The following is a 25,948-nucleotide window of genomic DNA, read 5'->3' on the forward strand; positions in this document are numbered from 1 at the left end:
CCAACCATTAAACCATCCTCGTCATGTTCAACTTCTGGTATGGCATTTACTATTGTCATAGCCTCTTCCTCGTCACAGATTGGCTGAACATTTGTTGGGTTACCTGTGTTTCGCCGTATATAATTATGTAATGCCATTGACGCACCTACTAACTGAACTTGCACATTTGCAAAGTCATACCGAGGCATGTCTCGAATAAACCCCCATCGATTTTTCCATATACCGAAAGTGCGTTCCACGACACTGCGTAACGACGAGTGGACTTTGTTAAATAATTCCCTTGGCGTGTTTGCCATCGCGTTTCTTGCAATACGCCGGAATTCTTGTTGGTGGTAACGGTGGCCTTTGAATGGTGCTAAGTAACCAATCCGGTTTGCATAGCCAGAATCGACAAGATAATATTTGCCTGCAGACATGACGACAATGTATGACACCAAAACCAACATTCTGCGTCATTTTCATATAACGCTTTGTCAGCAAATAAATATTTATTAACAAATCTAATAACATGGCCATGTGTTACCTTCGTCAGGATGTGGGAAGGGGACGTTGTCATTTGTTAGTATCTCGTTGAATATGCGACTATCATGCATACTTCCTTCCCATCCGCAAGAAATGAATATGAAACACATGTCAAAATCGACAGCGGCCATTATATTTTGTGTGTGACAGTATTTCCTACCGAAATATGTTGCCGCATCTGGCCCCGTAACCCATGCACTGACATGTGTTCCGTCTATTGCGCCAATGCAGTCCTGTCAACATGGATCATATGTTTTCAGTCGTAACTTTGTAACAAGTGGTTCACATTTGTCACGTGCAGTTAATAACAAAAAACATATGTATTTTCTTCACTTATATGTCAATCATGTTTTGCTGAAGTACCTTGAACGGTAGGTATTTCCGTCTAGACCTCACGTATGGATGTATACGATGCTGACTGTATGTGGGCCGGCAATGGACAACAGTGAACTCTTTCATGGAATTTAATACGTTATGCACGTGCCTCGACACAGTCTCCCCAGAATGTTGGAAGCGTTCCTGGATTTCCCGATTTTGCTTCCCTTTCAAGACATGGATAAACATCGCAACGCTTTCTTCAACAGCTAACCCATGTGGACGTTGCGGGACTTGTAACCCAAAATCATTTACTAATGTCTCACACAAGGCGGCAAACACTTCCTTCGGCATGCAAACATTTTCCTCAAAGCGACCCATATGCCCCGCATATAGTTCGCATATCCATGTATTCCCGGTTAGTATAGAAGTGCGACATGGCGTTTTATGCATGTGTTTTTGGTACCATTCTGTCGCCAAGTGGCATGCTTGTAGAAATGTGCAGTTCTGTTCTTGTTGCAGCTGGACCGCCATTTGATTCAGCATTTCCATTATTTCATCATGGTTGCTTCCATCCCAGGGATTCATCGCGTTTTCGTTGATGCAAAACCTACAAAAGTGGCAGGCTTTCAATTAGTTTGCACGTTATTCATTGAGTTAAATTATATTGAATTTTGCAATTGTACAATGTCGACATTGTTTGTAATGAACGCAATGCTGTCACCAATGTCCTTTGGAAGGCATGATCATATGATTTGCAAAAAAAAAAAAAAGCTGTTCAACGTATGCTTCACAGGGGGGCCATGGTTGTAACAACCACAAAACTAAGAAAATAACTTGCGACATATAGGCATTCAGAAGCATGCATCGAAAACGTATTTCCCTGTCTTAAACGTAGCGCCACAAAATATTAAACCGTAAACATCCCATTCATTTCCCAAAAACGAAGCACAACCATGCTTCCGGTCCGTCAACCCATGGACTTACCTACAACTTGTCACTGCCCGTAGCTAGCAAGAAAAAAAAAAAAAAGACATAATGCAAAACATGCACACACCACCATCCTGTTTTAGTACATAACAAACAGTACCATAAGTCTAAGTTTTAAAAAGGAAGAAAAAAGACATGCATCTGCAACACTCGTAAGACCGTAGCATCACATCCGCCTACCCCCAAACAGGTTTGCAAATGGCCCCGACGCAGTACACTGGAGCTGCTTCTGTGTAAGCCAGCCAATGATGTGGTCGTCATCAGGCTGGCACATCATGACCTCCCGGTAATCAGCGTTATCCATAAGTGTGGAGGCGAAGTGGAATAACGGTGTACCAATCAGAGACGGAATACTGCTCAGTTTATGCATGCACTCGGAAATAGTGTACAGTGCTTCGTTGCCTGTCAGGTGCCTGACCGTGACCTGCTGATTCTTCGAACGGACCACATCTGTCATTCTGTTCATGCTCTCCGCAATAATAGACGCACCACTTGTTGCCTTCTTCGACTTTGAAACACTTGTTGATGGCGTCTTTCTCCGTTTTGCCTTTTCAATCGACACATGCTCCAGTGAAGAATCAGAATCCACGTCTTGTACTCCTGTGGGTATCGGATCAGCGAATGGCTGGGCTCCCAAACTACGCACTGAATCAGATGAGTCCGTAGCAGCTTCAGGAATGTTCTCTCCCGGGGTCCAATGGTGCTTCCCAGTAGCTGCTGCCCCCATGAAAACCGTCTCCATCAAGTCACGGTGTTCCAACGTTTTCTTCCTGAACTTCGCACACACCTTGTTGATCTGCAGACATGTACATGTGTAAAAGAGGTTGACGTTATATTTCATATTCATAAATTTTATTGAAGTTGAATTAAGAAGTAAAAAATGTACTGGTAAATGAGAAATATAAAACTTGTTTCTACATGTACTTACTGATTCCATCTTGTCCCACCACTCGTCAGGTGCCTGAAACAAACCGGTGTCATAGTCAAAGCCTATCCCGGACACTCCCTTGCTTGAATCCATCAACTTCGTCCACGCTTGCCACTCTTTCTTCAAGCTCATGTACTTATTCTTCAACTGTTTAAGTCCATGTTTTTTTCCTGTTTTTCTCTGAAATTTCCTTGACAACGACTTGTATCCTGCCTGGCTGAGGACTAAGAATGGCCGATTTCCTTTACTAATCTCATTTGCAATCAACTGGAGGAAAACTCGGACTGACTTACTGTCCCATGAGGCCTTGTGGCTTAGCTGAGTTTGTGTCTCTTCAAGACTGGTTGACTTGTCACTGACAACGCCTTTGCTTTTCGAGTGGTTACGAGGCGAAGTACGTGTGGAAGCCATTACTAATGTACGGTTACAAAAGATATACATCACAAATTTGGTTGTTACATACACACACACAACAGATGACACATTAAAAACAACAAACGCAGATATATGATGCTGAAGATGAAATTTGCATATACCCATTGAAAACATTTTTTACGTACGTACACAGGTTCCATGGGAGTTAGTAGTGGACAAAAACATGATAGTTAGTATTACGGCTCCCATATGCGACAACATAATACCATCGTACTACAAACATACTAACTACATACTAACAACATATTGAAGACATACTAATGTCTTTGTACATACTAAGAACATGGTAACGGTGCTTACATACGGCACAACAAAATAACAACGAAAATGCAGAGCACATACACAATGGTCTTAAGCACACGCAAGGATTGTTGAATGTCTATGACATCAGCCCGCAATTGCATGGCAATTTCATCTCCGGGTGACGCATAGCCTTGGTTCTCATGGCTTCGTTCTTCACACCAACCAATCCAACTGACACAAGGCTGATGAGTGAAAAGTATGCAACTATTAGTTTCATGGGTTGTTAATGTTCATTAAGTTATGACCGGTAAAGATTGGGTCACTCACCACAGGGCGGGGACATACAAAGTACGAACGCCCTGGATTCTTGGTGGACCTGGAAATCCTAACAATACACGGGCCATATCCACAGGCACACATTCGTCCTGGCCATGTACTGGAAGTTGCAGTTGAGGTGAACGACGCCATGCTACGAGTTAATATAAAGTAAATTGACATGAATGAACATGAACACGATTACGTACTCAAATTAAGAAATCTATGTTGTAATATATTTTGATAATATATTTTATGCTAGGCAGCAAAATGGATTGGTGAGCATATATTTGTACTATATTTACGTTTTTTAATATATTTATGATAAAATTTTTCATACTTACATGTAGTCATATCTGTTTAATAAGAATTTTACACTCTTTATTGTTTTCCTCTAAATTTGTAATATATAATATTAATACATTAGTAATATCTGTCTAACATTTGTTCAAGATATATTGGACATAAACTATTTTTTTAATATATTTTTAATATAAATTTTATATATATTTTGTAATTTGTTGGTAATATATGTACATAATGTATGTAGCTTCCTTACCAAATGTAGTTCGAAAATAGTTATGGTGCTAATTAATTTCTTTTTAGGAAATGAGAATTGACCCTTTCGTGTATATTTAAAAAATAAACGCAAATTAATACATCTAATCTGTAATATATTTTCAATATATATATATTTTCTTTATTTAGAAAACATTTTGGAATATATTAACGATATAGTTTTTCATAATTAAATGTAGTCATATATGTTTAATAAAACTTTTACACGCTTTATTGTTTACCTCTAAATTTGTAATATATAATATTAATACATTATTAATATCTGTCAAACATTTTCGTAATATATTTTTAGTCAACTGTTATTTTCCTATATTTGTAACATAAATTTCAAATATTTTGTAATTTGTTGTTAATATATGTACATATATCTACCTTCCTTCCCTAATGTAGTAATAAAAATATTTACGGTGGTAATTAATTTATTTTTTAGAAATGAGAAATGAGCAGTTCGTCCTGAGTAAAACATATATGCAAATTAAAGACATCTAATTTGTAATTTATTTTCAACAATTTTTTTTTTTTCATATTTTGGAAATATTTTTTGAATATATGTATGATATAGTTTTTCATAATTAAATTTTGTCATATCTGTGTAATAAAAGTTTTACACGCATTTATTTTTAACTGTAATGTATTTTTAATAAACTGTTTGTTTAATATATTTGTAATATAAATATAATAAATTTTGTAATTTGGTGTTAATAGCTGTAGATAATATATGAACCTTCCTTCCCAAATTTAGTTGGAAAATAATTTTTATGTAATTAATTGATTTTCTTGAATTGAGAATTGACCATTTCGTCTTCAGTAAAAAATATACGCAAATTAATGCATCTAATTTGTAATATATGTTCAATATATTTTTTGTCTCTTTTCAAAACATTTATTCATATATTCATGATAAAGTTTTTCATAATTAAATTTTTACATATATGTGTAATAAAATTTTTACAGTCTTTACCTTGTAAATCAAAATTTGTAATAAACATTTGACATATATTTTTTTAATATCTTCGTAATATATTTTTAATATATTGCGAAATTGATCCCGGTTCTCAATTTTTTTCTTTTTGGACCACAAGTGATATATATTTTTTCAGAAGTTGTTGTTAATATCTGTAACTTGTAACCCAGAGTTGGAATTATTTTTTTTATGTAATTACAAAAAATTTCACAAATGGAATTTCAGCAATGGACAACAATCAGGGTTCACAAATGGGAATTTCTAATTTCTGTTAAGCACAAATGGGAGCCACTCAGAAATGGGAACAGCATTTCTGATAAAAAAAAAAAAAAAAAAAAAAAAAAAAATATGGAAGATCTGCATTTCAAACTATCCGAACAGATATTTCGAATTCAACACCAGATTTGCATTTCCGAACTTGTATATATACAAATCAGACCAACAATTTCTTCAACAGATCATATATTATATATATATATCAGACCACCAATTTGAATCAGATCATATATTATATTTATATATATATGTATATATACAAATCTGCCCCAAATTTGGTGGACGCGAACAGATTTCGAACATCAGAACAGATCTGAAAGAGGAGATTTAGGGATGACACAGATCGGTGGCCGGTCTGTGTATAATATCAGTGTAATCAACCCAATAACGACCGTGAGCCAACAGATCGGCCATGAACCGATGCTGTTATGAACATACACTACGCAGATGGGAAGAACAAACAACAAATCAAATAGGCCACAGATTCTCACCTGCAGATCGGTTTGAGTGTGCAAGAGATGGTTGTTGTTCGCGGCCGCTAGTTCAATCTCCGGTTGCGATTTGGTCTGCCAAGGTCGATCCGACCGCCTCCACTGCCTCCGTTCTTCTTCTCCTCTGCTCCGAAATGGGTGTGTATGAGCTCTAATCTGAGCGTCTGTTTGCAGAGGGACAGACTTTAGCCTCTCGGGGCATTTCGGTAAAATCGCGCGAGACAGCCTCGCCCAACACCTCCTCAATGCGGATTTTGTCGTCACTTGGCTAATTAGCCTTTTTTGTCGTTTTTTGGCTAATTTAGCCTCAATTGTCTTCCCAAACAGACTTTTCATATTCAAGAAAAATGTCAAAAATTATTTTTATTAATCATACAATGCAATTTATCTATTCCTCTTGTATTGTAATTTTTTGTACTTAGACCTTGTTTGGAAATAGAATTTTTTAGTAACTTTTTAACTTTTTGATTAAAATATGATGTAAAAAAATTAGTATATTTAAAATAATTTTTAAATTTTTTATAAAAAGATGTACAAAAATAAAAAGAAAAAAAATCTTTAATTTTTTAGTATAAATTATTAATTTTTTAATTTTTTTAATCACTTTTTAATTTTTAAACTAAAAATTGATATTATCAAATGAGACTTATATGTGTTACTGAAGTTTAAATACAATCATGAGTGGATATGTAGGTCCACAAAGTGGTTACATATAAGACTTTTTAGTACGTACATTTTGGACTTTACAGACTAGCTTGGTCTCAATTGTTTCAATGTAGAACCCTGAAAAATTACACCATGGTTCACATGCAATAGCATGAGGGACATTCAATGAGTATATAGGGAGGTCATGTAGCTTATATCCCAAGTTTAGAAATCATCCACCCAACGACCACCCCAATCATAGCCTTATGCGGTTGCCTCACAAAAAGTTGAAAGCTGTAAGTATTTCTCAAAAAAAATTATTGATTCATAAAAAAATTTATAATTTTAATTATTAAAATTTATAAAGTTTATCATTAATTTGATTTTTTTTTTTTACAAAAAAACGTTGAACTGTTATTTTTCCAAAAAAGTTGTCCCAAAAATAATGTGTTGTTGCTGGAAACTCCTTTTTTTTAGTGCATCTTATATATTTTTGTGATAAATATTACATAATTTTTTAATAATGTTACGATAATTTGTGATTTAAAAAAAAAAAAAAGTTATGTATTTTGTAATAATGTTATACATTTTGTGGTTAAAAAATGTGTAACATTATGATAAAATTTATAATATTATTTGAAAAAAATGTATAGCTTTGTTTTTTGAATCATAAATTGTTGTACCTCTACTATAAGTTCATGTAAAATTTGTCATAAAATGCATAACATGATGAATATGAGGATGTGTATTGAAGGAATTTTTATTGTTATAATGATCATCTGTTTTTGTCCTCTTATTTTATCATTTAATACGTTAGTTTAGTTGGAACTGGTGCATTAAATATATACCTAGATAGTTAGTGGGACTTATTACATTAAAATTGTGTTAAAAAATAAAATAATAAATATAGTATAATATAAAAATATAAAATGTGTATAATAAAAATAATTGCAAGTGCAGCCCCATAACCACAAAAACCTTTTCTTTTTAATGAGCTGTAATTTTGAGTTGGTTAGAAAGGCTGCAAGAACATTTTGGGCCACTGCACTAAAGTGGGCCAACTCAACACACAGCTCCAAACCAACTATTCAATCAGTGGTCTGCTCTGTGTTATGTATACATTGTATCACGGGAATTCTATTTACACCCAAAAAAAAATAAAAATTAAAAAATTAAATACTCCCAGTACACCTTATTATTATTTTTTTAAATTACTCTCAAGGTAAACTTAAATAATAAATAATAAACAAACTAAAAAAATTAAATTATATCAAATCTTTTCAATACAAAAAATAATTCTCAAATACAGAAAAAAAAAAAACCAAACTTATGAGTACATAAGCATTATAAATACAGAAAAAATCAAACTTTTAGATAAGCATTTTAAAACTTTTCAATACAGAAAAAAAAAATTTACATTATAAATTATCCACAATAATACTCGTGGAAAAATAAAAACCAAACTTATAAACACATAAGCATTAGGTACTAACAAGAAATAATAGTTCTCAAATAATGCACTATTTAAATGACAAAATAAGAACAACTCCAATAATATGTTATTGTTAATTTAATTATTGTGCCCTTTAATTTTTGTCAAAAAAATGATATAGAAAATAATTGATAATGCTCTACAAAAATTGTGAAATCCCTTTATGTGAATACTTAGTTTCCTTTTGATGGGTTGTTTCAAAAAACTATTTTGATTATTATTCCCGTCCATTATTTGATTTTGTTCAAACTTTGTTTTAGGGTTTAGGGTTTCAAAATAATAAAAAACAATGATGTTGATAATTATGGTGAGTTTTGGTAGGGTGGATTGGAGTTTTGGAGGGAAATGAAGAAGAAGAAGAAATAACTTTGATCTTTTGAGAAAGAAGATACAGAGATTTGAATAGGAATAATTGATTAGGGTATACTATGAGAAAAAAAAAATATTTTGAGGTTTAATATATATTTTCTTTATTAGTAAATTCATATTAGGATATATTAGGAATTAAAATTTATGAATTTAAATTGGACGTATTGAGACATATTTTGGGCTCAAATAGAATCTCCCATTGTATCACATGTGGATTCATATCTCTTTTTGGAAAAAAAAAATTACTAGTTGGTCCTAAAGTATTATGTGACCATATTCTGAATCAATAACAAATTCTCATATCTCTTCATATTTTTCAATCGCCTTATATAAAATTATAAATCTCACTTTTTTTTTTTTTCAACCATAATACATACAAAGCACCACGTGAGGTTATCCTAAACCAACAATGACTTCTCCTTTTCGGCTTGTGCAATTTTACATGGGACTCACATCGGACCAACTGTTGGAAAACAATTTTCTTAATACATGGCTGTTGCTGTCACGTTGTATAATATCAGATGGGGCCATATTCTACAACCTTTTTGTAATTTTTGTTCTTTTAGTTCTTTTTTTAGTTTGTAACATTATTAGGTTCCACAAATATGGGCTTGTTTAGTATGATTCAAAAGCAAAAACTAACTTCTCTCTTTTAATTTTTTAATAATTAATTTTTTTACGACTTATTTAAGATAATTTTTGTCTCAAATTATATAAAAATTTATATCAAACACTAATATAAATTATCAAAAAAAAAAAAAAAAACTAAAAATCACACTATATATGCAATTATTTTTTTGCATAGTTGTCCTTGGTGTAGGTGATTGATTGTTGGGTAAATAGGTAGTCAAATTTTTCTGGAGTGATTTTTTTTAGAGTGATCTTAGAATAATTTTTTTACATGATTAAGATTTAGTTTTACAAAAATTGAAGGTACAACGATATTAATAATCACTAAAAAAGTATATAAAAAATCACTCTAAAATTATTTTAGAAAAAATCATTTTGGAGATCTCAGACTCAACTTTTGTTCATGTCAATATCATGTTTCCTTAGCTTTTTGTCAACATCCAAATTGCCTCTCATCCATGAAAATCCTTCCACAAAACACCGTCATTAATCATAATATATATATAGAAATAATTTATAAATAGAATTTTTTATGCATAAAATATATTCAGGCTGATATGACACGAATATTCTCACATTTATCAGTCACAATAATATTAGGTGTTTGTACGGGGAGGAAATAATTCTCCTCGTATAATCCTGTTGACCAAGTCCACGCTCCTCCGTACGACGTCGCTTTATCACCTGAAAACACAAACGTGAGCTAGCCGGCGGGTGTGTGCCGGAAACCTCTCCGATGCCTAAGTCAGTAAGCTTGACAAATAGACAAAGCTCTATGTTCTCAGAAAGAATTATGTTCAATTACCTCCTCCAAGGTGATGTTTGTGAGCTTTTATAAGTTTCCCGTAGCACAATCCTGGTAGGACTTGTATTTCTCCATGCACAGTCCTCCTAGGATTCATACTCCTAAGGATAATGCTTATCCTTTCACACCCTCCCCCACTCCTTTAAACCAAGTGGGATGGTTTTCTCCATGGCCGAACCACCATTTGACCGAAATAAAACTTGGCTTGTATTGAGCCACCGAATGGACCGAACTCATTCATAGTTCGGTTCTTTTGTCTTTCCTTTCTTATCTCGCCTTTCCATATAGAACCCATAGTACGGTTTTAGACCGAACCAGCGACTTTCGACCGGTATAACTCCCAAACTGGTATACCTCTAAGGTCGGTATAACTTCAAGTTGCTCCCAGACCGAAGTACATTTACAATCCTCTAACCGAAGTAACTTTATCATTTGTGAGCCGAAGTAATTTCACCTCCTTGGGCCGGAATAACTTTGTCTCTCCAAGGCCGGAATAACCCTGCTCTCCTGGGCCGGAGTATCCATTACGCCCTTTTTACTTAGTCCTTCGCGTTTTGGGCCTCAAAGCCCAACTCGCAGCTCGGCCCAATTTTTCCCAAAAATTACCCTCTCAGTGTTTAACTTGAAATGAAAGAATTATATAATATCATGTTATTCTATACACAAATTTTATTTCTATAGTATTTATAAAGTTTCAAGTGAAATTTGAAGGAGCTAAGCATCTAATAAACATGGAGTTTGAGGTCTAATCACTAATATCATCACCGTTATTATAATAAAATTCTTAATCGTTATTAGCACTACATTTTTTTATTATAAATATGTTTGTTTATATCTGAAATTGCACTTCTAATCCAAATTAATTAAATCCAATCATGACAAAAGAATCAAGTAGTTCCATTAGGACAAAATTAATTATAATTAATTAGCTTAGAAGCCATATAACATTAACATTGTTCTAATCTTGTTTGGATTTATGATAATTCCCGGTCTCACATGTTGATCCGCTAAAATTCAGCCGCTATCGCAAGGATTCCAATTGGATTGGGTTCGTTGCTTCCTCTAACCTCTTGTCGGATTAAGTAATCGCATTATTATATTATGTTCTTCTTTCTTTTACTTCTCTCTTTTTTAATTTCAATAATTAGCAGCCTCTAACTAATTTTTAAATTGATTCTTTGGAATAATTATCTTGTTTCAATTAATTACTAATAAATTTGGACTACATTTATTCTTTTTTTCCCCAACTTTCATTTTTTATGACTAAATTAGCAAGCACCAACCTTTGTTTGTTGACTAGTTACTATCGTGTTTAAGCTATAAAAAGAAAAAGAAAAAAAAGAGGCTTTTGAATGTAGAAAATTGTTAGGTATGGATGTGGTTTGATTTAAGTGGTCTTTCCAATAAATGTAAAACAGTAAAATATATTAAATATATTAAATAGATAATCTCTTGTCCTTCAATTATTTAAACAAAGATAATCATAAAAATTTTCACAATAAATTAATTGGAAGAACCACTTAAATAAGGAAAATGTTATTCTATTAAAAAGTTCATATAGAATATTTAACTAAAATGATGTGCTTGTGACATTCTTAAAATCAAGGTTGCATTGATAGGTTTTTTAAAATAAAATGATAAGATCTAAATATACCATAATATTCTCTATAAACTTTGGATATAAATTTTTTATTTGTATATAAATACTTCTTAAATAATATCGTATAATATTTTAAGAATACTGAACAATTATGGAGCAATTATAAATTAAGTATTTGCAATTATATAGAGGTGCAACTGTTTCCCATCCAAAAAAATAAGAAAAAAATTACACCCCACAAAAAATTTCAGTATTTTAAAAAAAAAAATTGTTCCATTGTTTTGATTGGTAATTTTTCCAATAATTATCCAGTTACTAAATGAATAATGTTTGGTAGCTCGAGGATTTCCCCCCCTCCCCCCGAATCCCCCTAATGCCCAAAACGACGTCGTTTTGGGCATTAGCCTTTTTTTTTTTTTTTCTTTTTTTTCTTCCATTTTCAATCAGCTCAGGAACGGGAGGAGAGAAAGAGAAGAGAGAAAGAGGAGAGAAAGAGAGAAAGAGAAAAGGGAATGGAGAGGGCCCTTCCTTGCCGCCGCTGACCTGCCGATCATCGAGCAGCTCCGATCATCGCAGCAGCAGCTCCACCGTCGCAGCCCCGCCCCTCGCAGCCCCTGCCTCTGCCGCCTCTGCCCCCGGCCTCCGCCTCCAGACCCATTTGTTGGCCCCCCTCCAGTTCCTTCTCCTCCTCCTCCTCCCCCCTCCTCCTCCTCCTCCCTCCTCCTTCTTCTTCTTCGTGCTTCAGATCTGCAAAAAAAAAAAAATAAAACAAAATAAAACAAAACAAAAACAACGTCGTTTTTTGTTCAGAAGATTCGAAGAGAGAGATTTCGAACTACGTAGCACTTTTCTGCTTCAGATCTACAAAAAATAAAAATAAAACAAAATAAAACAAAACAAAACAAAAATAGCATCGTTTTTGATTCGGAAGATTCGAAGAGAGATTTCGAACTACGTAGCACTGTCGATAGATAAATAAACCCTATTTATTAAATCTTGGATGGCATCACCATTATCAAGACAATTGGTCTAAAATAAAGTTGGAAGCACAATTCTAGGAAAATGCAACTTCGAAAAGGGATGAAAAGGTGGTCATAGATTATTATAGTTTACAGAATCCCAATGTGCCATTCCAAATTGAATTTTAAAACATGGTTAAACACGACAAACATTCCAGTCTTTGCGTTGAAGTTGACAAAACATTATGAATACATTTGGATTGGAATGCTGAGAGTTATGCTAGACTTAATGGATGAAATTTGATATCACATGTGTTGATTAATGATCATAATTGTATGATATCTTAAAATAATGACACATGCTATATATTTAAAATTTAAATATATAATATAGATTTAAATTTGATCTAACGTGAAAGATTAAATTAATTCACGCATTTTAAATTTTAAATATTTTTTTAAGTACGTGCACTACTTAATACAATTGCGTTTTAAAATTTTATTTTATTTTATTTTATTTATTTTTATTTTTATTTTTTTGATAACTTAAGGTGTCCAGACCAGCTTGTGCACATCTCGACTAATCCTTGGGAGATCAATCTCACCGTCCATTAGCGGGAGACCCATTTAAAGCCAGAGCAAAATTCCATATGAATTGGCCCAACATAAGAATTGATAGCACCTAAGAAGTTTTGAACCTGAAACTTAAAAACGAACAAACTCCTAATTCTTGGACTATTTTAAATGCTTTTTAATTTTTTACTAATTCTTATTCATTTTGTCCTTTTTTCATTCAAAAAAATATATATTTTTTCCTAAACTATTTTAGAGATATACAAAATTCTCGTTATTGCAGCATTTGGTAAGAATTAACTTAGACCATCGTACCTCAAATTACATTTTAGTAAAGCATTTTTCTTGCTAAACAATTTTCATTTCATTTTGTACTTGGTTATTATTCTACTGTTTCCAGTTTTTTGAAAATATTTTTCAGAAAATTCTACTTATTTTTTTCATATTTTTTTTGTTTTTATTGAATTTTTTTAATATTTTAAGCAAATTTTTTTTTAATTTTTAAACACACCTAACATAAATACGCTTAAAAGGTATAATTTTCATGAAAAAATCTTTAAAAAATTCACTAAATACCAAAAATATAAATGAAAAAAAATAAAAATTCAATATATTTTTGTATTTTTGTGCATTTAATAAATTTGTAAAATATTTTTTCACAAATATTTTATTTTTTAAATACATCTAAGTAAGGTGCATTTAAAAAAGTAAAAAAAAATGCTTAAAATTTTAAAAATATTCACTAAAAATAAAAAAAAATACGAAAAATAAAAAATTTAATTTCTAAAAAACTAAATTCAGAAAACTGAAATCAAACATTCTAATTGATTTTTTTTTTTTTTCTACTTTTCTCTCTTATCTCTTAAAAAACAAATGGGATCCGAATCATTGTATGCAACACATGACAAAGAGTGCCACAACAAAATCTATTTTTGGAAGTTGCTCACTTTTTTATATGGCCAGAGACAGTAGGTGTGCGAGGGTGATTTCTGCACTATGAAGAAGGGTTGAACTTCGTGGATGAACAACAGGCTTTGGGAATTGAAGATCTGTACAGAATAACAAATGGTGAGGCTGCCCGACAGGGGTTTGGTCGGAAACCCTTCCGATGGTAAAGTCAAGGACTCAGGGAGAGGAAAAAGAGAGAGGAGAGAATACAAATACAAAGAGTGTATATGTGTTGAGTGTGTGGATTTTCGGAGCCCTCGAGAGTAAATAGTGTTCACCTTTTATAGGAGAAGGTTGTTTGTCGTTCAAGTCCTTCTCTCTCCGCCATCTGTCCAATGTGTCTTATTCGTGGTCGTCTCCCATTGGAGAAGGACGACCACTCTGCCTGACACTCGGGTGCAGGTCTGTTTTGTTTGTCTCATTAGTGGACATCTCTCATTGGAGGAGGACGACCACTCCGCCTGTCATTCAGATGCAGGTCTTTCATATATGCACCTTGTCCCTCTGCATCTCCATGTCTCCACGTTCTGTTTATACAGAGGGAGAGGAGCAGAGTTGTTTGTCTCTTGTGGGCCCAAGAAAGATCTTCAGTGAATTGACCTTCTTTGAGTTGGCCTACTCTAGAATGGTTGTCCAACCAGGAGGTCCAACATGTTACTCAGCCCACTTCGGAGTGGTTGTCTGTCCATCCAGGAGGTTCAACATGTTACTCAACCTACTTCGGAGTGGTTGGCTGCCTGTCCAGGAGGTCCACCATATTGCTCGGCCCACTTTGGAGTGACATTCGTACGTTAGGCCGAGCCCCTATGATTGTCTTGCTTCGAAGCAAGTGTTGGCCATAGGGCCAAGGTCCAACCTAGCTCAACCTCAGAGTGAGCATCGCATTGGGCCTAGCACCAAGACTTGATTAATTTTTACCCACTTCATGTTGCTCGGTCCACTTTGGAGTGACATTCGTATGTTGGGCCGAGCTCCTATGATTGTCTTGCTTCGGAGCAAGTGTTGGCCATAGGGCCAAGGTCCAACCTAGCTCAACCTCAGAGTGAGCATCGCACTGGGCCTAGCACCAAGACTTGATTAATTTTTACCCACTTCATTTGCCCCCTGGCTTGCACTTACGTTTGGCGAAGCAGAGGCCAATTCTGTCACAAACTTTGAAGTTTGGTTGATCACAACTTAATTTGACCTTCGTGAGTTGGATTCAAAATTATTGTTCAGCCCAACATTTGCGTCTGCCCAATATTTCGTAGCTCGGTTATGCCCCCAAACTAAATGTGTATCTTCACTAGCCTCGTAATTGTCTAGCTTGGTGCTCTTTCAGTCGGTTAAGCGTCGTTGCTTGACTTGAAAAAATAAATATACAGAATAGTATATATATATATATTTTTGCAGTGTTCGTCGACTGGGCCGAGCAACACAGCGACGCTTCAAAGCAGGCCAAGTGTGCTTTATCACAGTTTTGTTCTAATTTGAAAGACATATTCACTATCTTTTTGCTCGGTCCTACTTGTAGGAGATAAATTGGTGTTGGTTTCAATGCTTGGTCGGCCAAGTCCTGCCCCTCCACTCTGTTCAGTCTCGAAGCATAGCTTGCTAACATTGCTCGGTCATGCGGATCATGCACCATTTTCTTGTTTGGACATGATTAGCACGTCTATTTGTTCAGCTCGTTTCTTCATATATTGGTCGGGCATTTTACCCTCAGCTTAAGAATTATCTGTCACTTAATTAGTCGGCCGTAGCAGCTTGTTTGCATCGTTTTTGTTTTTCAACACCGAGTTGCTTGGTCGGCCCTAGCAGCTTTGGCGTTGCGAGTTTGCATTTTTTAATTCAGTTTCTCTACCACCAAGCTACTGTCAACCTTAGCACCTCTTATCTTGAGAGTTGTCTAGCACATAGTCGTTATAGTCTTGGTATTGACTTCGATAATATTGACTCTCGTCAGGCACTGCACTCCTTCGACCTTTGCTTGTTGTTTGTAGTGTATTTATTTGGTAGAATGTTGCACTTCCAACTTTGTTTGTTGTCAATCTTTTGGTTGTTTACTCGAGTTATGAAACTTGGTTTTGCTTAGCCAGTTTTGACCCGCTTCCTTTGCTCTGTCCATTTTGGAGTGGATGTTAGGCGTCCAATCAGCCACTGTTGCTTGGTCCACTTCGGAGTGAGCATTAAGTGTCCGACCAACTTTAATCTCTTGGGAAAGAAGATACAGAGATTTGAATAGGAATAACTGATTAGAGTATATTATGAGGAAAAAAAAAATATTTTGAGGTTTAATATGTATTGTCTTTATTAGTAAATTCATTTTAGGATATAATAAGAATTAAAATTTATAAATTTAAATTGAGCGTATTGAGACATATTTTGGGTTCAAATAGAATCTCCCATTGTATCACATGTGGATTCATATCTCATTTTGGGGAAAAAATTATTAGTTGATCCTATGGTATTATATGGCCATATCCTAAATCAATCACAAATTTTCATCTCTTCATATATTCTTCAATCGCCTCATATAAAATTATGAATCTCACTTTTTTTCATCAACCATAATACATATAAAGCGTCACGTGACGCTATCCTAACCCACAATGACTTCTCCTCTTCGGCTTGTGCAATTTTACATGGGACTCACATCGGACCAACTGTTAGAAAACAATTTTCTTAATACATGGCTGTTGCCGTCACATTGTCTAATATCAGATGGGGCCATATTCTACAACCTTTTTGTAATTTTTGCTCTTTTTGTTCTTTTTTTAGTTTGTAGCATTATTAGGTTCCACAAATATGGGTTTGTTTAGTATGATTCAAAAGAAAGAACTAACTTCTCTCTTTTAATTTTTTAATAATTGATTTTTTTACGACTTATTTAAGATAATTTTTGTCTCAAACTATATAAAAATTTATATCAAACACTAATATAAATTATCAAAAAAATTAAAACTAAAAATCACACTATGTGTGCAATAATTTTTTGGCATAGTTGTTCTTGGTGTAGGTGATTGATTGTTGGTTAAATAGGTAGTCAAATTTTTCTGGATTGATTTTTTTTAGAGTGATCTTAGAATAATTTTTTTTACATGATTAAGATTTAGTTTTACAAAAATTGAAGTTACAAAAATATTAATAATCACTGAAAAAGTATATAAAAAATCAATCTAAAATTATTTTAGAAAAAATCATTTTGGAGATCTCAGATTCAACTTTTGTTCATGTCAATGTCATGTTTCCTTAGCTTTTTGTCAACATCCAAATTGCTTCTCATCCATGAAAATCCTTCCACAAAACACCGTCATTAATCATAATATATATATATATATATATAGAAATAATTTATAAATAGAATTTTTTATGCATAAAATATATTCAGGCTGATATAACAGGAATATTCTCATATTTATCAGTCACAATAATATCAGGTGTTTAACTTGAAATGAAAGAATTATATAATATCATGTTATTCTATACAAAAATTTTATTTGTATAGTATTTATAAAGTTTCAAGTGAAATTTGAAGGAGCTAAGCGTCTAATAAACATGTAGTTCACTAATATCATCACCATTATTATAATAAAATTCTTAATCGTTATTAGCATTACATTTTTTTAGGACAAATTACAAACACCCCTTCGAGATTTGGTAAAAATATAGATTTCCCCTGAGGTTTGAGAAATTACATCTCGCCCCCTGAGGTTTATATTTCCATAACAAATTGCCCCCTGAGATTTTTATTTTCATACAGATTCCCCCCTAATTTGTTATGCAAATTTGACCTTCAGGGGGTAATATATAATTTCTTAAACCTCAGTAGGGAATCTGTATTTTCACCAAACCTCGAGGGGTGTTTGTAATTGGCCCATTTTTTTATTATAAATATGTTTGTTTATAGCTAAAATTGCACTTCTCATCCAAATTAATTAAATCCAATCATGACAAAAGAATCAAGTAGTTCCATTAGGACAAAATTAATTATAATTAATTAGTTTAGAAGCCATATAACATTAACATTGTTCTGATCTAGTTTGGATTTATGATAATTCTCGGTCTCACCTGTTGATCCGCTAAAATTCAGTCGATATTGCAAGGATTCCGATTGGATTGGATTCGTTGGTTCCTCTAACCTCTTGTCTTCTTTCTTTTCCTTCTCTCTCTCTTTTTTAATTTGGATAATTAGCAGCCTCTAACTAATTTTTAAATTGATTCTTTGGAATAATTATCTTATTTCCATTAATTACTAATAAATTTGGACTAAATTTATTTTTTTTCCCCCAACTTTCATTTTTTACGACTAAATTAGCAAGCACCAACCTTTGTTTGGTAACTAGTTACTATCTCATTTAAGCTATTATTAAAAAAAAAAAAAAAAAAAAAAGAAGAAGAAGAAGCTTTTAAATATGGAACGTTGTTAGGTATGGATGTGGTTTGATTTAAATGGTCTTTCCAATAAATGTAAAACTGTAAAATATAGTAAATAGATAATTTCTTGTTCTTCAATTATTTAAACAAAGATAATCATAAAATATTTCACAATATATTAGTTGGAAGAACCACTTAAATAAGGAAAATGTTATTCTATTAAAAAGTTCTTACATAATATTTAACTAAAAGATGTGCTTGTGACATTCTTAAAATCAAAATTGCATTAACAGGTTTTTTAAATTTAAAATGATAAGATCTAAATGTACCATAATATTCTGTATAAACCTTTGAATATAAATTTTTTATTTGTATATCAATACTTCTTAAATAATATCATATAATATTATAAGAATATTGAATAATTATGGGGCAATTATAAATAAAGTATTTACAAATATATAAAGGTGCAACTAGGATTGAGTAAGGAATCCGTAAAATCCGTAATCCGATCTAGTCCAGTCCAATCCACTAGGTTTGAATTGATTTTTTGAATCCGTGATTTGGTTCCAGATTGAAAAATTAAATATCCGTAGTTCACGGATAGGTTTCCAATTGGAACCAATCCGGACCGTATATAAATAGTCTATATTTTTATTATACACCCTCCTGCATAGTATTTTCTCTTATTTTATATATAACTTAAATCCAAACCTAAACTTGCATAGTATTTTCTTTTATTACTTTTGTTTGCTAGTTTTTAGTATTAATTTGTAATGGTCTAAATACTTAGAGTGGAACTAGTTTTCTTATGTTTGTTTAAATTCTAGAACAATTTGTCACTATTACGAAAATACATGTTGCTATTGTGAAACTAATATGATGTCATATTTCTATTTTTATGAAATTAAAGTGTTATATATATATATATATATATATATATATATATATTGTTATTTAATTATGTAAATCCGTGGTCCTAAACCGATCAAATCCGTATTTAAATGGATTAGTTCGGATTGGTTCCACGATTAAAACGGATTGGATTAGTTCCAATTTTTCAGGATCCGTAAATAACAGATTGGTCCTGATTTTACTCCAATTCGATCCAATCCGGATCATGCTCACCCCTAGGTACAACTCTTTCCCGTCCAAAAAATTTTTTTAAAAAAATTACAACCCAAAAAAATTTTCAACATTTAAAAAAAAAAATTGTTCCATTGTTTACTGATTGGTAATTTTTCCAATAATTACCCAGTAAAATTACCCAGTAACTAGTACATAAACGAAGGAAAATGCTAGAGGTCTTAAATTTTTTACCAAATAAATGACCAAATATCTCATATGGGTGTAGGATCCACAAAATTACGGACCACACACCCATATGAAATATTTAATCATTTATTTAATAGAAAATTTGATGCCCCTATCATTACTCATAAACGAAACCTATTTAAATCTTGGATGGCATCACCATTATCAAGAAAATTGGTCTAAAAAATAGTTGGAAACACAATTCTAGGAAAATGCAACTTCGAAAAGGGATGAAAAGGTAGTCATAGATTATTATATGTTACAGAATCCCAATGTACCATTCCAAATTGAATTTTAAAACATGATTAAACACCACAAACATTCCGGTCTTTGTGTGTGAAGTTGACAAAACTTCACGAATACATTTGGATTGGAATGTTGAGAGTTATGCTAGACTTAAAAGGAGGAAATTTGACATCACGTGTTGATTAATGATCATAATTGTATGATATCTTAAATTAATGACACGTTACATAGTTAAAATTTAAATATATAATAATGTAGATTTAAATTTGATCTAACGTAAAAAATTAAATTAATACACACATTTTAAATTTTAAATATTTGTTCAAGTGCGTGCACTACTTAATACAATAGTGTTTTAAAATTTTGTTTTCCACTTTTTTTCTTGGACTACTTTAAATGCTTTTTAATTTTTTACTAAGTGATTCTTATTCATTTTGTCCTCTTTTCATGTAAAAAGTATATTTTTTCCTAAACTATTTTAGAGATGCACAAAATTCTCGATATTGCAGCATTTGGTAAGAATTAACTTTACACCATCTTACCTCAAATTGCATTTAGTAAAGCATTTTTCTTACTAAACAATTTTCATTTCATTTTGTACTTGGTTATTATTCTAAACTCTATTATTTTTTTCCCCCTAATTTTCTCTCCATCTCTTAAAAAAATGGGATCCGAATCATTGTATGCAACACATGACAAAGAGTGCCACAACAAAATCTATTTTTGGAAGTTGCTCACTTTATTATATGGCCAGAGACAATAGGTTCATCTAATAATATCCCATTCAACCGCCATTCCACCAATCATAACACAAGATGCGTAGCTTCCTATTGTTATTCTCAATCTACTATATCAAGTATTCTCAATCTACTATATCAAGTATATGACCTACGATCGGTGGTGGAGTCAAAAAAAATTAAATTAGATGGACACTTATTAATTATAATATTAAAATTTTTTATAAAAATATTTCACGCAAGTTTTTACGATTGATTTTGAGGAACATCCAAAAAATAATATTATTTGAAACTAGTATATCATGGACAATATAAAAAAAATATAGATATAAGTCTTAAAATAAATTATATAATGATAAAAAAAATTTATACAAAATTTGATAAAAAATTCAATATGATAGTAATACCACGCCATCATTGATACGTGATATCACTAATTAATAATACATAAACATATAGAGAGTAAACCTCGCATGTCAAATGTAACTCACACCCAATAAATTTTATATCTTTATAGTGAGATTATTTATACTTGTATATTAATAATAATGACATTACCGTTACATTCAAAAAAATTTATAGATAATATAGTTTATAGTAGTCTCTTCATTTTCAATTAAAACAACCATTATTGTTCTCATAATTTTTAAAATGTCATTGACATTTTACTCTAATAATATTTTTATAATTTTTTTTATTTAAAATATTTTATTTATGTTTACAAAATTTTAAAAAAAAATTCCAAAATCCGCGGCATGTACGATAATAATGATTGTTTAAAGCCATTTCTCTGAATTTTAAATTTATTAGAATTTTTTTGAAAAAAAAAAGAAGTGAATTGTAGCTTGAGTGTAGATTATACTATCTGAGCAATTTTGGCAACCCTTCGGAGAAGGAAAAGTTGCCAATCCTTTTTGATTCTCCTCACTTGGTTGCTCCGAGTCCGACTCCTGTCCCTTAAGGGCATCCAGTTTCAAAGCGTGACCTAAGTGGTATACATTGGTAGTGACCGAGGGACTCTTTCCTCTATTTGTAGTTGAACACTGTGTAAATCCAATGGCAATAAAAAAGCATAGGGCCTGAAAGTCCAATGGATAGAGTTCACAAATCTCTTCCCTTCTTTTTTATCCTCCATAATTTCATTCACAAATCTAAAATCTAAACACAATCTAAGAAATTCACTCTAATGTTCCGTATCACATCATTATTTGAGTCATTTTTAAAATATTTTTTCAGTCATTTTGAAAATTATGACACCCCTCAAAAAAAAGTCATGATCAACCGTCCCTCTTGTTGCTTTTCTTTTTCGTTACCTTGAAAATAGTTGCTTCAACGATTTTTTTTCATGTATTGGAAAAACTTGTGGTATACCACTTAGAGACATGAGGAACCTCATGAGATGAGACTACTAATTTTAATTTTTTTTTTTTTTTTTAAATTTTGTTCCAAGTCATAGATGGGGACATGTTTAACCCTCTTGTCGCATTTGTCTAGCCGGAAATCATACACTTTATTCTCCCTTTGGAATCAAATGTCTTTCTCATTTTATCATCTTCATCTCCTCATAGCCCCCACCAATTTGGGCCTACTTGGAAGTCACGTTGCTTGTAAATTTCTATATGTATACTTCAAGATATCTCTCTCTCTCTCTCTCTATATATATATATATATATATATATGTATATTCTATTATAATATATGAATACATGAGTTGGTGTTAACAAAAAGTGTCAAAATTTTAATTTCCAAAATACTCTCATAAGAATTATATAATTCCAGATGTATTGACTTTTTTTTTTAAAAAGGTTACAATTCTAAATTTAGGAAGTCAATTTCTATTGAAATCTCTTACGACTAATAAAATTCGATTCAAATCAAAATTTGTAACCTACAAAAACACACCCATTAGGTATGCACACCGTATAAAAAAATTGACTTTTCCTAATCAAGATTAATAAGATTCAAAATAGCAAATAAAAAAGATAAAAGAAATTAAAGAAATTTCACAGACGAGAACACAAGAATTCACATAGTTCACTCCATAATAGGATTACGTCCACGATTCTTGCAATTTTCACTATAATTAGAAAATTATTACAACTCTCTATAGAAAAGAGGCGCCTCTTTCATCTATTCGCAAGTATAGAAATTATGAAAACACAGAAGCAATATAAAATTACTAAAATACCTAAAAAGATTCCAACTATGAGGATAATTTCCTTGGGAGAAGCCCTCCAAACCCCTCATTAGACCTTGAGCCCTATGTACACTACTTAAGATTTACAAGACCTAATACACCGCTAATGTGCCGATGACTTCTTGTGAAAGACTTCCCAAAAATATCATTGATATAATCCCAAAATACTTGTTGTGAAAAAGCACTCCCCAAAATATCATTCCATTTGGTACAGATTTTTTAGTTTTATTTTTCCTATTTTGTTGTATTTAGTATTTTTATATTTTTTAAATGCAACTGAAAAATAAAATATTTTTGAAAAAATCTTTCAAAAAATTCAATAATTACCAAAAACAAATGTGCTGAATTTTTGTATTTTTTTATATTTAGTGAATTTTAAAAAGATTTTTCATAAATATTTTACTTTTTAATGTACATCTAAATTAGATATATCTAAAAAGTAAAAATATTTTAAAAAATCATTAAAAACACAAAAGCATGAAAATTTTTTTAAAAAAATTAAAAATTATATTTAAAAACTAAAAATCCAACAAAATGTGGGGATAATCACAAACTACTGGAAATCCAATATTGTCCAATCGAATTCCACCAAGGATCCTCTAGAGTATTTTTTTCCTAAAGTTTCCTAAAGTGGTGTATTGTGTGATTGAGATTTAATGCTGAAAAATTGATGTGACTTGTCATTAAATCTCAACCACACAATGCACCACTCTAGCAAACTTTAAGAAAAAAAAACTCTAGAGGATCCTTACTCATCGAATTCGGCCAATGATGATTCAAATCCGACAAATGTGGAGGAGGAGAAAAATGCCACATGTCTGGATACATTTTTGTTCAAATTACAAAAAAATACTTTTAAAAAGAGTGATATCATATGAGCAATGGCTGCAAAGTTTTGCTTGACAAGCACGCTAAGAGCATCTTTGATAGCAAGTTATTTGAGTTGTTACTGTCAAAATTTGACAAGAGTTCTACAAAAATGTTACTTTAATGGGATGTAATAACCCTTGTCAAATTTGGCAAATGTCATTTCATCTCTCAAATTTGACAAAAAGTTTGACAATTGCCAAACTTGCTATATCATCTAAATAAACAGAATTTGACTCCAAAATTTTCAGACTGTAAAATCTTATAATATTATTTATTTTTTTTTTTTGTAATGGTTTGATTTTTTGGTAGGATGAATTATATATACATATATATATATATATTTTTAATTTTTCAATTTCTTTTTCATTTTCTATATTTGTTTAGTTGGGTATAATGAAAAAATATATATATTTTTTTACAAACGGTTAAAAAAAGGTCACAAAAACAAAAAATAAATAAATAAAATCATTAAAAAAATTATATCCAAACAATATCTACAAATTTAAAGAAAAATTGATTGAGATTTGTCAAAATAACATGTCTATCATTGGATCACTATTGTTATAATTTGACAAATTACTACTATTTATTATTAAATTATAATAATAACAATGATATTATAACAAATACCATTAGAGATGCTCTAATCACTTCAAATATGATAATATTTTTGTGATAAAAATGTGAAACCACTTTGTCTTTAGGCAGCAAAAGGATCACATTGTTGTACTTTTCTTTAACTTTTTGAATAATTTTGATTGACTAAGACGTACTGATACAATCCATCAATGAACTAGCTGAGTGAACTTAATCTAATAAGCTTGGTTTATATTTTTCTAATCATGTGAGAATGCTTATATACTTTTCCTTTATGAAAAGTAGCATAATTTGTTTATTTTTTCTTACAAATCTAAAATCTAAACGAAATCTCAAGAAGCACATGCAGATAAAAGTAAATGACATAAGATCCCAATTTCTTGAAAAAGATTCTTCATATTTTTCATACTTTATTTCCTCATCTCACTTTGTGCTTACAACTATTCATTTCATAAATCTAACATAAATTGTAAAAAAATCAACTTTTTCCGATATCGATGAACAAATTAACAAGTCTCATTTTGTTTTATAAATTGACGGTTTAAGTTTTAACTCATAGCGACCTTCCATTTAAAACAACAAAATATAATTTATTTATGTGTCTAATAATATCTGATCAAATTAATTTTTTACACAACTCTCTTATCAGAACTTATTCTAAGGTGGTGTTTGGGAAGTTTGTGTGTTGGTTTTTTTTTTTTTTTCACTAAAAGACAAACTTTTTCAAAACTAAAAAAAAATAAATCTAAACAAAATATCACATCAAGCCCCATAATCATTTCACTTTTTCTCTCACAAACATCACATTCAACCACAAAAAAACCTAACTATCTTCCCAAACAACAAAAAAAATTTCTCCAATAAAATTCTATAACTAAAAAAACTTACATAAAAACTCACTTCCCAAAACACCCAGTTAGTAATCATAGAACAAGTTCAAATAATAGTGTTCAAATTATAAGACTTACAATTTTATGTTCGAAATTTTTTAAAATACAAGGTGCAAAATATCAATCAATAAAAGGAATATTAATCCAAGAACACTGCATAATTTCTCCTCTCTAGTTATCACAGTGGCCAATCATGCAAACAAGAGAGGCATTGAGCAGAGAGAGAGAGAAACAGAGGATTTAATCCCTGGCTAGGTCGCACTATGGACATGGGCAATCGTGCAGCAAGGAGGACATTGAGTAGATAGAGAAACATAGGAGTGATGATATACAACTTTAATTTGAGAATTTTAAATGAAGCTTTAATGAGAGAGAGAGGAGAGTATGAATCTTATCTTTATATGGGTACTCTTCATATTAGAACTCCTAAATTAGAGTTTTTAAACATTATTGAGAAACAGACTAATTTCTTAGAAAAATATTTTAGAGTTCTAAAATAATATTAATTTGTCTTTTTTTTTCTTGTGCTATGTCTTTTTCTTTTTTTTTTTGGATAGCTCACTAGAGATGCTTTTAGAGCAGCTCTATTAGAACTCTCTATCAGCTCTGGATTCCCTGTTGGATCCTACTCTATACATAAAAATAAACTTTCATAATAAGAT

At 31.7% G+C, this 25,948-nt stretch overlaps 1 protein-coding gene across 1 annotated transcript; it reads right to left on the minus strand.

Annotated features, from left to right (window-relative positions):
- Positions 1-269: 269 nt before the first annotated feature.
- On the minus strand, positions 270-3,170 carry LOC145819547 (L10-interacting MYB domain-containing protein-like). Its single transcript, XM_082913520.1, has 4 exons — positions 2,756-3,170; positions 886-2,623; positions 524-755; positions 270-406 (listed from the first exon to the last, which is right to left on the minus strand). The coding sequence occupies exons 1-2, from the start codon at positions 3,164-3,166 to the stop codon at positions 1,994-1,996; spliced, it is 1,041 nt and encodes a 346-aa protein (XP_082769646.1). The 5' UTR covers positions 3,167-3,170; the 3' UTR covers positions 270-406; positions 524-755; positions 886-1,993.
- Between the last annotated feature and the right edge of the window lie 22,778 nt (positions 3,171-25,948).

The sequence above is a fragment of the Camellia sinensis genome, chromosome 2, assembly GCF_055761805.1.
Source record: "Camellia sinensis isolate YWXY chromosome 2, ASM5576180v1, whole genome shotgun sequence".
NCBI lineage: Eukaryota > Viridiplantae > Streptophyta > Magnoliopsida > Ericales > Theaceae > Camellia > Camellia sinensis.

Bases quoted from the DNA above. Each gene is read 5' to 3' on its own strand.
- LOC145819547 (XM_082913520.1), bottom strand. From the start codon at position 3,166: ATGGCTTCCACACGTACTTCGCCTCGTAACCACTCGAAAAGCAAAGGC. The intron at 2,624-2,755 runs GTAAGTACATGT...ACATGTCTGCAG, and splicing joins GGTGGGACAAGATGGAATCA to ATCAACAAGGTGTGTGCGAA.